The sequence below is a fragment of the Staurois parvus genome, unplaced genomic scaffold, assembly GCF_062004578.1.
Source record: "Staurois parvus isolate SC_StPar_1 unplaced genomic scaffold, SC_StPar_1.0 ptg000090l, whole genome shotgun sequence".
NCBI classification, from domain to species: domain Eukaryota; kingdom Metazoa; phylum Chordata; class Amphibia; order Anura; family Ranidae; genus Staurois; species Staurois parvus.
In genome coordinates, this window is record NW_028317886.1 from 25929401 (window position 1) to 25943049 (window position 13649).

General features: G+C 44.1%; 1 protein-coding gene and 1 long non-coding RNA gene across 2 annotated transcripts in view; one reads left to right on the forward strand and one right to left on the reverse strand.

Annotated features, from left to right (window-relative positions):
• The window catches only part of HHIP (hedgehog interacting protein), a 133142-nt gene extending 123167 nt beyond the window's left edge, over positions 1-9975 (reverse strand). Inside the window, exon 1 of the mRNA XM_089670497.1 lies at positions 9469-9975. Coding sequence (XP_089526623.1) covers positions 9469-9732 — 264 coding nt within the window. The 5' untranslated portion in view covers positions 9733-9975. The remainder of the gene's footprint in view (positions 1-9468) is intronic.
• LOC149468318 (uncharacterized) overlaps positions 8337-13649 on the forward strand; it is a 137702-nt gene continuing 132389 nt past the window's right edge. Inside the window, exon 1 of the long non-coding RNA XR_016311766.1 lies at positions 8337-8533. This is a non-coding gene — a long non-coding RNA (uncharacterized LOC149468318). The remainder of the gene's footprint in view (positions 8534-13649) is intronic.

Sequence of the window (13649 nt, forward strand, 5' to 3'; positions counted from 1 at the left end):
CTGGATGAGTGTTGACTCCATAACAACCAGCATCTAGTCTCCAGTCTTCCATACCAAAAAACGCAGTAGTATCAAAAATGCATCAAAAATGCACCGCAAATGCATCAAAACATAAGCAAGTTGCACTACATAATCACACTGAAAATTAGATCAAATTGCAGCTGCACCAAGCTGAAACACTGTTTCATAGTAGCACTTCTTTAGAGATCACCATATTATTGATACAGCCTTGCTTTGTGAAAATGTGTTTAAAATTATTCTAAAGGTATATATATAAATATATATATATATATTTTTAAATAACAAACATGTCTATACTTACTTGCTCTGTGTAGTGGTTTTGCACTAGAGATCTTCCTCTTCTAAGGTCCCCCGCAGGCTCTCCTGGCTTCTCCCTGCTGTAGGGTGCCCCCACAGCAAGCAGCACACTGCTTTGTGTGTCCATAGGCTCCATTGGCCAATGGCTCCCGCTGCTGTCTCAGCCAATGAAAAGAAGGAGTCCCGGGATAGCCAAGATTCAGTGCACATCACTGGATCAAGAGGGAACTAAGGTGAGTATTAGGGGGGCTGGAGGGGATACTGCACACAGAAGGTTTTTTAAAAATCTTCAGCCTTTACAACCACTTTAAAATATTTACAAACTGCCTATGTCTTCTAGATATGTGTACCATGCGGCCATATATTGATCGCAATTCAAATGGTTCAGCAGGGACAGGCCGAATTTCAATCCATGTATGGGCAGGGTAATTGTACAGATGTCAATCTACGACCAGTTTCTTTACAATCGCCTTGCTGGATTTTTGCCCCTGATCAATGTATTCTGAAGGTGGGGAAGTCACCCTGGTGTCAAAATACAAAAGCTGAGAAGGGAGGATTCCCAAACAAACTGATTCATGTATAGACTGACTAAAATGTTAAATCGATGAACTGCAAAGTGATATAAAGAAGAAGCATCAAGCTATGCATTCTAGGGATCCACCCCCCTTCTCCAGCCTTAAAGGAAAGGGGGGGCAGATCCCTGAAATGCGTAGTCATCCCCACCATGCTCGGATGACATCACGGGGCTTCTCTGAGTTAGTCGAGTTGGATTTCAGTCTGTAGAGAGGGACCTTCCAGCTGTGGTGATTCGTTGCTAGCTGACAGAGCTGATGCCAGGCTGAAAGGGAGAAGCTATGTAGTTCTTTTGTACCTGATGATACCTACATGCTTGTTTTTCTTTGTTAGACATGTGGGCAGCCTTTTTTTTAGATATTTTATTACCGTATAGGTTTAATACACTGCACTGAGCTGCACCCTCTCCTTTTTTTTCCCTATAAAACACCTTTTTATCTCAAGAGGAACATCAGCAAGCAGCGGTTCCACAGACAGAATGTTTCTTTAGTACACACCTGACAACTGTTTACTGCCTTCTAAAAAGAGACTCTTCTACTTTTGTAAATCACTATTATTACTATTGTCTGTGCGCTGATGATATTTGTGGTTAATTTTATGCAGTTTAAACCCTTTAGACCATCTAGGCTGATTATGGCCCCAAATGCCAATTTAATGAGTGTAGCTTATGCGGTGTGCTATACGAGCTATTTATTAATTAGCTTTTCTGATTACATTTTTGTATACAACTAAATTTGATTAGGCAGCCCATAGAAGAGTAAATTTTTTTCATTCAACCAGTGGGCTGAACGAAAAAAAAAACTGACCCAATTTCCCCATCCACACATTCAAGGTGGATGAGGGAATCCTTGCAACAGTGTCATTGTATTCTGACATCGGGGAGACTTCCCCACCATCAGAATACACTGATCATCACTGCTGGCTATAGCCTACAGGGCTGATCAGGTGGGGAGAATGCAACAGGGTGGTTGTGAGGAAGTTGACTTCTTACAACCACAGTGCCCATACATGGGTTCAAATTCAGCTGGCCCAGCTGCCTTGGTTTATCGCTTTCAACCTCACAAGTGAACAAGCCCTTTTTGTAGATGCCAGGGAGGAACACAGAGTGTCACTGGAGTTACAGCTCAGTCTGCTGGGACTGCTAACATCACACAGAATATGGCTTGTGACATCTGGACCATCAAGAGGTTTAACTAAAGAACACTAACCATTCCTGTTGAGCACCAGTAGCCCCTGTTATTGCATGCTGAGATTTCTTTACAACGGTGTTTCTCAACCTGTTTTTTTTTAAGGCAAGGCACCCTTTAAATTATGAATAAACCTGCTGCACCCCATTCAAAAATGTAAAAAACTAAAAGTAAACACACCTTGGCACACTGGTACTGACTGGTATTCTAGTGTTTATCCCTCAGTTTCTCTCTCACACTCAGCTAATGTGGCCCCAGTAATGATCGGGAGGGGAGGGGCAAACAAGGATGGTGTGAAGGCACCTGAAGTCCTCCTTGTCAACCGGTGACATCATTGGCTGTTCGGATGCCGGCGGCCAGAAGGTTGTAATGATGCACAGTGTAAATCTGTGGCTTCGAGCAAATAAAAGATAGGCTTAATCCACCCGCTGGCTTGTATACAATTTGTTGGCAAATATTTAGGCATTATGTCAAGACACCCTGGCTGAAAAAGGCTGTTCTACATTGACAATTGACAATTATACCATTTTCCATGGAGAAAAGTGCACAAGCCTTTCAAGTTATGCATATATATCTGACTGGAGTTGTGTTAGGAATAGCATTACAGTGGTTGCTGACATTTCACCATTCCAGCCATTTACAGAATGCGCCCTCCTTTTTTGTGAAGGGTCTAATGCCACCCAAAGGAAGATTTTCATTCACTTAGGCCACATGACTAATGCTAGCCATAAATGGCTCATATTGTTGCCAATTCAGCAGGAACTTCAGGTTGTGGGTTGCCCTCTGGGCACCACCCTGCTCAACAAACTTGGATAATAAATTGGAGGGGACAGGTGGAGAATTTTGGCCAAACAGTGACTGCATCCTAACAGATCCAGTCACTGTTCGAGTTTTCTGATGGTTGCTGATGTTGGTAGTTGGCAAAATGTTGTGGACATTTTTGGAGGAATCCATTGATTTCTTTCATTCTGCCTGCAAACCATGTATGGCTAGCTTAAGATTTTCCTGAAATTGTCTACAACTATTGATATTAATTTCGCCCTTTTATGTTAATCTTATCTATATTCGCAACTGTTTATAGCCAGCTGTGGTTACATGCAATGGTCACAGAAGTCACAACTGGTAAGAAACAAAGTGAATTTGTTGACAAAATCAATAAGATATCAGCCTGAGTACAGCCTTCTTTACAGTCTTTAAAGGGACTTTGTCACCATCGTAAACAATTGGATGTAAAAGAACACAAACATTATGTATTTTAATCCCTCGCCACCCACTTAACTTACATGTGCAATAGCAAAGAGGGCGGGCTTTAACACATCTATGAGCGGTTTTCTGTGCTGAGAGTGCTCTCACTGCATGCTCCCAAATCAGTGATTGAGCTGTCAAAGACAGCTCTAGATTTCTACTAATGATCGGGGGGGGGGGTCAGTCCCACTTTGAGAGCTGATCACAGTGATCATGTGATTGGCTGGTCCTTCCCAGCCGCAGGGGTAGAAAAAAACCCTCTTTAAGGGATGTCAGGGCTCAGTGGCAAAGGGTTAAAGCTTACATGTAGCACTTTTCTATTTTATAAACTATTTTTATTCACTTGCAATGTTCCATTAAATGTGCTATCAAATTTGACTTCTTCAGAGGAGTCCTGATAAAAATGTTCAGATATTTATAAATCGCATCTTCAGTTAAACCTTAGGTAGTTATTTGAAAGCTAAAATATATTTCTTTGCACTTAATAAAATCAAAAGACTGGTCCTATTTTATCAGCTTCACTAAAAAAATAACTATCTTTGTTTCTCAAAGTCACCAATCAACTAGACTCAAACTTTTGCTCTCCAAATGCCATTGCTGATTGCAAGTTTGAATCTGAATGGTGTGTTTGGGCAATACAGACAGTGAGGTTAATTTACTAAAGCCAAATAGACTGTGAACTCTGAAAGTGCTTTTGCACTTCTTTTCCCCAGTGCTTAGTAAATGTGGTAAAGCTCTACTGATTTCCATCATACTATCATGTGCAAGTAAAAACTTTTTTTTCCTTGCACCTGATTGGGTATTATTTACAAACTGGAGCTTTACCACATTACATTCACTAAGTAAAATGATCGCAACTGCACTTGCCAAGTGCACAGTCAACCCCCGAGTCTCATTATAAAAAATATAAACAGATTGGTTATTAATTATATAGCCTTTTTTACTAAGACCTGTACCATCTGCATCGTTAAATACACAGGACTCAGTAAACCTTTTTAAAAATTAAAATTAGCAGCCAACGGAATACTTGTTAACAATCCCCTTTTCATTTTTGATACCTAACAGACAAGTATAATAGCTAAGAAGCTTTTAACTTTGCAGTTCAAGCCCCTGACAGCCAAAATGTTGCAAACTCTGCAGGCGCTGAAGGAAGCCACGAAGGTGTCAAGATAAACATCTTTGCAAGCATCTTCTTTCTGCTTTAAAACCTGGCTTAAGCTGAGACCTTTTCTGTGTGGTCTGTAATGTGAGGCTTGTTTGCAAGGATGTCTCTGTCCATGGTATAGACAAGATATATCTGACAAGCTCAACATCTGTAATCACCAAAGCAACAGCAAAACTCAAAGAGTAATCCTATACATCACACAAACATGCAAGACAGAGCACAGTTGTATACTTCTTACCAGTACGTGTATATCTGTACTATGCCATAGCTCCTTATGTAAACAAGAAAACACTGGGGCGAAAAGCAGATGCAACATTAACCTTGTTTGTAAATGGAACTGTTGTAGCACACTTTATAAAGTCAAACTGCTTATAAACACATCATTATTTCTCCCACTCCTATTTATGGCTAGCTAGGCAAACATATACACACTTATAGAAAAACACATGCCTATGACGTATTCCAGATAAACAGCTTATATCACATACAAAAACGCACTTTCTAGATAAACTGAAATGTGCGGACCTATATACATGTCTTTATTTATTAACAGCGGGGCAAACTGTGTATATATACAGTATATATTTAACTACAACATCATGTACCGTACACTTACCGTAAATAAGCACACACATGCATCGCCTCTTTCATAAACACCATTAAAAGGTACACAAATGGTAACACAAACATTATAGACAAGTGTATACAAACGTACACATTCCGACGACGCACTGTTAACCCTTTCCTGCTTCCTGTGCTTTGCATTGACATCATACTGGCCAGGAAGGGGGGTAGGCAGGAGGGAGGGGCGGAGAAGACTCCCAGGTGTTTCATGGCACAAGACCCTACGTGTGCGTATTCCTGCAAACTTTACAACTCTACATCATAACTTGCCCACAAAATAATTGCACGGAGCCATAAAACGAACAGCTCAGACATTGCCTGATGACATATTCCATTGTAAATGTGACAACTGCACCTTTGTTCACATCAACATCATCCACTAATGTGCAAATTGATTGCCACACAAATTCCAAATTCCTACCCCACATGTCAGGCACTTAAAAGACATAGATCTACAATCTTATCTAATAACACAAAGAACTAGGATAAGCAACCAAGTTTATTTGATATCAGATACCGCATGCCATCAAAAGCTGATTTCTGATTGGTTGCTGTCATTTTTTTTTCACATTTTTGTGTGCTTTCCTTAGAATAAAGGTAAGAGAGCCTAGATCAACGTGTCACTCTTTGGGGTAGATTTCCTAAAACTGGAGCACTCAGAATCTGGTGCAGCTGTGCATGGTAGCCAATCAGCTTCTAACTTCAGCTTGTTCAGTTAAGCTTTGACAATAAAACCTGGAAGCTGATTGGTTTCTATGCAGAGCTGCACCAAATTTTGCACTCTCCAGTTTAAGGAAATCACCCCATGTGTGTGCATGCAGTCATTATTAGGGCATTGTTCTATACAATATGGTACTTATAAAACACAGAGAATGTGTTGCAAAACCCCAAAAACTAACCATAAAAAATACATACATTTTATAAAGACAAAATTCCTATTATTTGACATCAAAGCATGTGAGCTTTACAGTTCAGCACATGAAACAGCTCCATGAAAATATAGCGCTACAATCCCATTAACTTTATTTATATTAGAATAGGACACTTGAATTCTAAAAGCCTTATACCTTCACTTACATGAAGTTAATACAGGAGTTCAGTAACAAATGTTTTTAGAGCTCACATCCTGTCTATAAAATAGCAATATGAAAATAAACGGTACACAGACATTCTTGAAAAGTTATCTTAACATCAATGGACTCTTTCAGTTTGAAAGCACTTTTGAAGCACGCTAGCATGAGGCATTGGATGGTAATCAAATTCCCGCAGCGCTTGCCTGTTTCCCCTCACATGTGATGTTCTGGAGCCTCTTAGTGTCAAGAGCTGTTAGCACAGAGATCTGGACTTCTGAGAGCCGCGGAGCAGATACAATGTATCCCTGGTCCATCTTACCTCTATTAAAGGGACACAACCTGTGGTCCTTGTGGTTGCTACAGATTAGCTGCCCTGGTATGCTTTGAAAAGACAAAGTTATACTGGGATGTTTAGTGTTCAGTGCTCTGGCTAACTAATCTAATTTAAAGAAAAAAAAAAAATCATCACCTCGTGAATAGCGGAGAAGCAAATGTTTCCCAAGTGCAATAAACCACAGTTATCAATGATAAAATCTAAATTTGATTGGCCGTTATCTCTCCCGACCTCGGCACTATTTTGCTAAGGTGTATCTAAAGGCAAAACCTTTTTTTTTCAGTTTTAAAAAGAGACAGAGAAGGGTTAGGCTCCTTGTCAGGTATTTATTACTGAACAATAATCCATCCTGCATCTTCACCTTTCACACCTAGAAAAGGGCGCACAGCCAAGGGAGATACTGTAAGAATCCTAAGTAGCAGAAAAGGTCAGCACACCTGAGGTTACAGATCTCAAATCTTTACTAAGATCTTAGTTGTAGGAACGCCATAACTTGTGCGGAAAAAAAATGAAACCACTGACATTTTGTTGACACCTTGAGAAAGTGGACCACAGTGGTGTTGATCTAAATTTGGAGAGTGCAATATCTGGTGCAGAATAATGTCCTAATAATGACTGCATGCACACACAGGGGTTGATTTCCTTAAACTGGATAGTGCAAAATTTGGTGCAGCTCTGCATAGAAACCAATCAGCTTTCAGCTTTTTTTGTCAAAGTTTAACTGAACAAGCGGAAGTTAGAAGCTGATTGGCTACCATGCACAGCTGCACTAGAATATGTACGCTTTAGTTATAGTAAATATACCCCATAGTCTCCAAAACATTAGTGATTTTTTTGTATTTTGCATTTGTTGCTATGTGTGTCCCCGGAACTACTGACATACTGAAAGAAAGGAAGACTCACAAATGTTGAACTGTCACCAGAACAACCATAACAGGCTTTCTTTCAATGAGGACACTTGTTCTGGGGACAACTTTCTGTTTCCTGCTGTGCGTCAAAGACAGAAAATGAAAGAAAGTCTCCTCAATGGGACACAGGTGGTCAAAAAAACCCACCTTTGGCGAAGAGAAAATGACTCTCTTCCAGCCCACTGCCCCCCATACTGCACGGCTTAAAACAGTGATTTTTGACTTATGAGCTAAAGGGGGCCCCCTGACAACATCATGGGGCTGCACATAGTGATCAATGTTTGCAATGCTTGAGAGGACTGCCAGAGGTGGCAGACCTAATAGAGGGAATGAGGTTCAGAGAGTGTGGGCATGCTACATTTTTGGCTCATGATATGCTGCAGAATACAATCTGAAACTGGGAAGATGTTACATGAGGCTAGTAGGGATTACCCTAATCAATGTTCCCAATACAGACTGCAGAGGTCCGAGGGTCGCACATTATACACTAATGGGCTGCATGCAACCCTTGGGCCACAGGTTGTGCACCAGGGGCTTAAAAACTTGTTTAGGTGTATCGGCCTGGGAACTACACTTTCACTTACCTGACCCTTCGCTCCTCCGGCAGCTTGCGCTCTCCTCTTCTCCCTTACACTTTAACAGTGCGCGGTACCTTGGCATACTCATATCCAGTGCAGAGCTATTGGCCAACTATTGTACTTGATAACATCAGAGGACCTGCGACCACCAGAGCATAGAGAAGAAGAGGTTGTGGTGACTGATCCTACACCCTGGAAGTCTGAGGGTCGCACATCAATTTACCAATGAGCTGCGTGCAGCCCTTGGGCCACAGGTTGGGCACCAGCGGCTTAAAAGCTTGTTTAGGTGTACTTGCCTGGGAACTGCAGTTTCACTTACTTGACCCTTCGCTCCTCCGATAGACTGTGCTCTCCTCTTCTCCCCTACACTTCAACAGTGAGCGCTACCTTGGCATCCTCACATCCAGTGCAGAGTTATTGGACAATTATTGTACTTGATAACATCAGAGGACCTGCGACCACCAGAGCATAGAGAAGAAGAGCTTGTGGTGACTACCCTGGAGGTAGCCTAAAGGAGTGGAGGATCAGGTAAGTAAAACTGCTTTTCCTACCCTCCAGAGAACTAAATGAGCAGTTAATTCTGGCAGTGTGGGGGTAGCCCTACTACAAGGCAGGTTTTTTCCCTTCCTAGTTCAGCATTAGGACCCGTTCACACGAGCATATGCATATTTTCGCCACAAACACTGGTTCTTGCTGGCAGAGATATCAGAACATTCTGCAGAAAACATTCATAATTACTAAATACGAGTCTAAATGACTAAATACAAGTCTAAATGACTAAATACGAGTCTAAATGACTAAATACGAGTCTAAATGACTAAATACGAGTCTAAAATCTGCACATATGCATGGTCCCGGATGCAACTCTGTCCTATTATAATTTTGCATGCTACTAACTGCGGCACGCATTTTAAGTTGCAGACGCAGCTGTGTGTATGGCCCAAATGGTTCCTACAGTGCTGTATTTAGATCCATACACCATTATATACCGTATGCACCTATACCTGTCATTTTAGATGCCCATGTAAACGAGCCCTTAAAATGACGGCATATAGGCAAGGTTTGCATTAGTAGCTACAGCTGCTTTCATGATAGTTGTTCTACAGTCTTGTAGTAAATATTTAACCCCTTCATGGCAGCCCTTTAAGTAGGCTTTAACACCCTGGGGTGATTGGCTATCACAGTGCTCACATGATCGGGGGACCATTGGAAGCCAAGAGCTGTCGGCGACAGCTCGGTCAGTGCATGCTCAGCCATGGACGCGCATGTGCAGCGACTGGGGTTAAAGTCCGCCCTTTTCTGCATAAATGCGTTATGTGGTCGGATGAGAATAAAACATAACAGAGTGTCTTCAGAAGGGTACACTGGATGAATAATCAGCAAGAAAACACCTGCACTGACTGCACTCTGGCCCATGTTGGAGACATGTACTGTAGGTAAGTTCACCCTTCAGGAGGACCTACCTTGGGGTCCATGAACAAGCCTGTGCTTTCAGGTTTGGAGCAGCAGGAGAGGCGGGGGTACAGCCCCCTACACCCCTCCCCAGCACCCCCCAGGTCCAGGCTCTGCAGCTTCCTATGCCTCTTCTTCAGCCGTTTTGGGGGGCTCCCATTCAGACACCTCCTCCTCCTGGCTGTGGAGTCACTCTTCTCCCCATACTTGGCTTCACACTCGAGGAGCAGCAGGAGAGCCGTGCCCCACACCAGCATCCACTGTACCATCAGCATCTTCCTCCCAGCAACAAGTCCCAGGTGGAGACGACGAGCGCGGACACACTAAGCCGGGCTGAGGGGCCTCAGGTGAGCCGGGCTCATCTGCTCGGGGCTCGGACGGGCTCACAAGGCTTTGGCAAGGCGCTGGAATGCGGTATGTCCTCCCCGGCTGCCTGTGGATGCTGCTCACTGGGATGGCTGCTCGTGCTGCTCTCCTCGCATCTCCGCTGGCCTCTCATGTTTCGCTCCTCTTTTTGCTTCTTTTTAACTAGAGCGCAAGGAGGTGCTGCCACCCCGCGCCCCCTGACGTCACTGCCCCGTACACCGGGCTGGGGCTGTATACGGGGGAGCGGGGGCGGGGGAGAGAGCTCAGCTCACATAGGGGGCAACCTTTTACTTGTATACCAGGGGGTGTTCTGTGGGGGGCACAGTCCAGTACATGGGGGGCAACCTTCTACATGTATACCAGGGGGTGTTCTGTGGAGGGCACAGTCCAGTACATGGGGGGTGGGGAAACCTTCTATATGTATACCAGGGGGGTGTTCTGTGGGGGGCACAGTCCAGTACATGGGGGGCAACCTTCTACATGTATACCAGGGGGTGTTCTGTGGAGGACACAGTCCAGTACATGGGGGGCAACCTTTTACATGTATACCCAGGGGTGTTCTGTGGGGGGCAGAGTCCAGTACCAGGGGGAGGGGAGGGCCTTCTACATGTATACCCGGGGGTGTTCTGTGGGGGGCACAATCCAGTACATGGGGGGGAACTTTCTACATGTATACCAGGGGGTGTTCTGTGGGGGGCACAGTCCAGTACATGGGGGGGGGAACCTTCTACATGTATACCAGGAGGTGTTCTGTGGGGGGGGGGGCACAGTCCAGTTAATGGGGGGAACCTTCTACATGTATACCAGGGGGTGTTCTGTGGGGGGCACAGTCCAGTACATGGGGGGGGGGGAACCTTCTACATGTATACCAGGAGGTGTTCTGTGGGGGGGCACAGTCCAGTTAATGGGGGGAACCTTCTACATGTATACCAGGGGGTGTTCTGTGGGGGGCACAGTCCAGTACATGGGGGGCAAACTTTTACTTGTATACCAGGGGGTGTTCTGTGAGGGGCACAGTCCAGTACATGGGGGGCAACCTTCTACATGTATACCAGGGGGTGTTCTGTGGGGGACACAGTCCAGTACATGGGGGGGACCTTCTATATGTATACCAGGGGGTGTTCTGTGGGGGGCACAGTCCAGTACAGGGGGAGAACCTTCTTCATGTATACCAGGGGGTGTTCTGTGGGGGGCACAGTCCAGTACATGCGGGGGACCTTCTACATGTATACCAGGGGGTGTTCTGTGGGGGGCACAGTTTAGTACATAAGGGGCAACCTTTTACATGTATACCTGGGGGTGCTCTGTGGGGGGCAGAGTCCAGTACATGGGGGGCAACCTTATGCATGTATACCAGGGGGTTTTCTGTGGGGGGGAACAGTCCAGTACATGGGGGGCAACCTTCTACGTGTATACCAGGTGGTGTTCTGTAGGGGGCACAGTCCAGTACATGGGGGGCAACCTTCTGCATTTATACCAGGGGGTGTTCTGTGGGGGGCACAGTTCAGTACATGGGGGCAACCTTCTACATGTATACCAGGGGGTGTTATGTGGGGGGCACAGTCCAGTAAATGGGGGGCAACCTTCTACATGTATACCAGGGGGTGTTTAGTGGGGGGCACAGTTCAGTACATGGAGGGCAACCTTCTACATGTATAGCAGGAGGTGTTCTGTGGGGGATACAGTCCAGTACATGAGGGGCAACCTTTTACATGTATACCAGGGGGTGTTCTGTGGGGGGGGGGCACAGTTCAGTACATGGGGGCAATGTATACCAGGGGGTGTTCTATAGGGAACATGTTCCAGTACATGGAGGGCAATATTCTACACATATTTACTATGGGGCATCCTGTAGGGGACACGTTACAATATATGGGGTGATGGAGTGCAACTGTGCATTCATATAACACTCGTTCAGTGTAACTCATATACTCATTCAGTTGGTCCCCTCAATCCCTGCGCTTATTCAGTGCATCAGGTCTGTGCTTGTGCTCATTCAGTGTATCAGCTCTCTCCTTACTCTCATTCAGTGTGTCAGCTCTATCCTTACTCTCATTCAGTGTATCAGCTCTATCCTTACTCTCATTCAATGTGTCAGCTCTCTCCTTACTCTCATTCAGTGTACCAGCTCTCTCCGTACTCTCATTCAGTTTGTCAGCTCTATCCTCACTTTCATTCAGTGTATCAGCTCTATCCTTACTCTCATTCAGTTTGTCAGCTCTCTCCTTACTCTCATTCAGTGTGTTAGTTTTATCCTTACTCTCATTCAGTGTGTCAGCTTTCTCCTTACTCTCATTCAGTGTATCAGCTCTATCCTTACTCTCATTCAGTGTACCAGCTCTCTCCGTACTCTCATTCAGTGTATCAGCTCTATCCTTACTCACATTCAGTTTGTTAGCTCTCTGCTTACTCTCATTCAGTGTATCAGCTCTATCCTTACTCTCATTCAGTGTACCAGCTCTCTTCGTACTCTCATTCAGTGTACCAGCTCTCTCCTTACTCTCATTCAGTGTATCAGCTCTATTCTTACTCACATGCAGTGTATCAGCTCTATCCTTACTCTCATTCAGTGTATCAGCTCTCTCCTTACTCTCATTCAGTGTATCAGCTCTATACTTGCTCTCATTCAGTGTATCAGCTCTATCCTTACTCTCATTCAGTGTATCAGCTCTCTCCTTACTCTCATTCAGTGTATCAGCTCTATCCTCACTCTCATTCAGTGTATCAGCTCTATCCTCACTCTCATTCAGTGTATCAGCTCTATCCTCACTCTCATTCAGTGTATCAGCTCTATACTCACTTTCATTCAGTGTATCAGCTATATCCTTACTCTCATTCCGTGTATCAGCTCTCTCCTTACTCTTATTCAGTGTATCAGCTCTATCCTTACTCTCATTCAGTGTATCAGCTCTCTCCGTACTCTCATTCAGTGTATCAGCTCTATCCTTACTCACATTCAGTTTGTTAGCTCTCTCCTTACTCTCATTCAGTGTATCAGCTCTATCCTTACTCTCATTCAGTGTATCAGCTCTATTCTTACTCACATGCAGTGTATCAGCTCTATCCTTACTCTCATTAAGTGTGTCAGCTCTCTCCGTACTCTCATTCAGTGTATTAGGTTTCTCCTTACTCTTATTCAGTGTATCAGCTCTCTCCTTACTCTCATTCAGTTGTCTGCTCTATACTTTGACTCAGTTTGCTTAGTCATCATGCTCATTTAGTTTGCCTGCTCTGTTCTTGCGCTCATTCAGTTTGTCAGCTCTATCCTTACTCTCATTCAGTTTGTCTGCTCTATCCTTACTCTCATTCAGTTTGTCAGTTCTATCCTGACTCTCATTCAGTTTGTCTGCTCTATCCTTACTCTCATTCAGTTTGTCAGCTCTATCCTTACTCTCATTCAGTTTGTCTGCTCTATCCTTACTCTCATTCAGTTTGTCAGTTCTATCCTGACTCTCATTCAGTTTGTCTGCTCTATCCTTACTCTCATTCAGTTTGTCAGTTCTATCCTTACTCTCTTTCAGTTTGTCTGCTCAGTCCTTGTGCTCATTCAGTTTGTCTGCTCTATCCTTGCACTCATTCAGTTTGTCTGCTCTATCTTTACTCTCGTTTAATTTGTCTGCTCAGAGCTTGTGCTCATTCAGTTTGTCTGCTCAGTCTTTGTGCTCATTCAGTTTGTTTGCTCAGTTCTTGTGCTCATTCAGTTTATGCACTCAATCCTTGCGCTTATTCATTGCACCTGCTCAGTTCTTGCACTTATTTAGTGTGGCTGCTCAGTCCTTGTACTTATTAATTGTGCCTGATCAGTCCTTACTCTCATTTAGTTTGT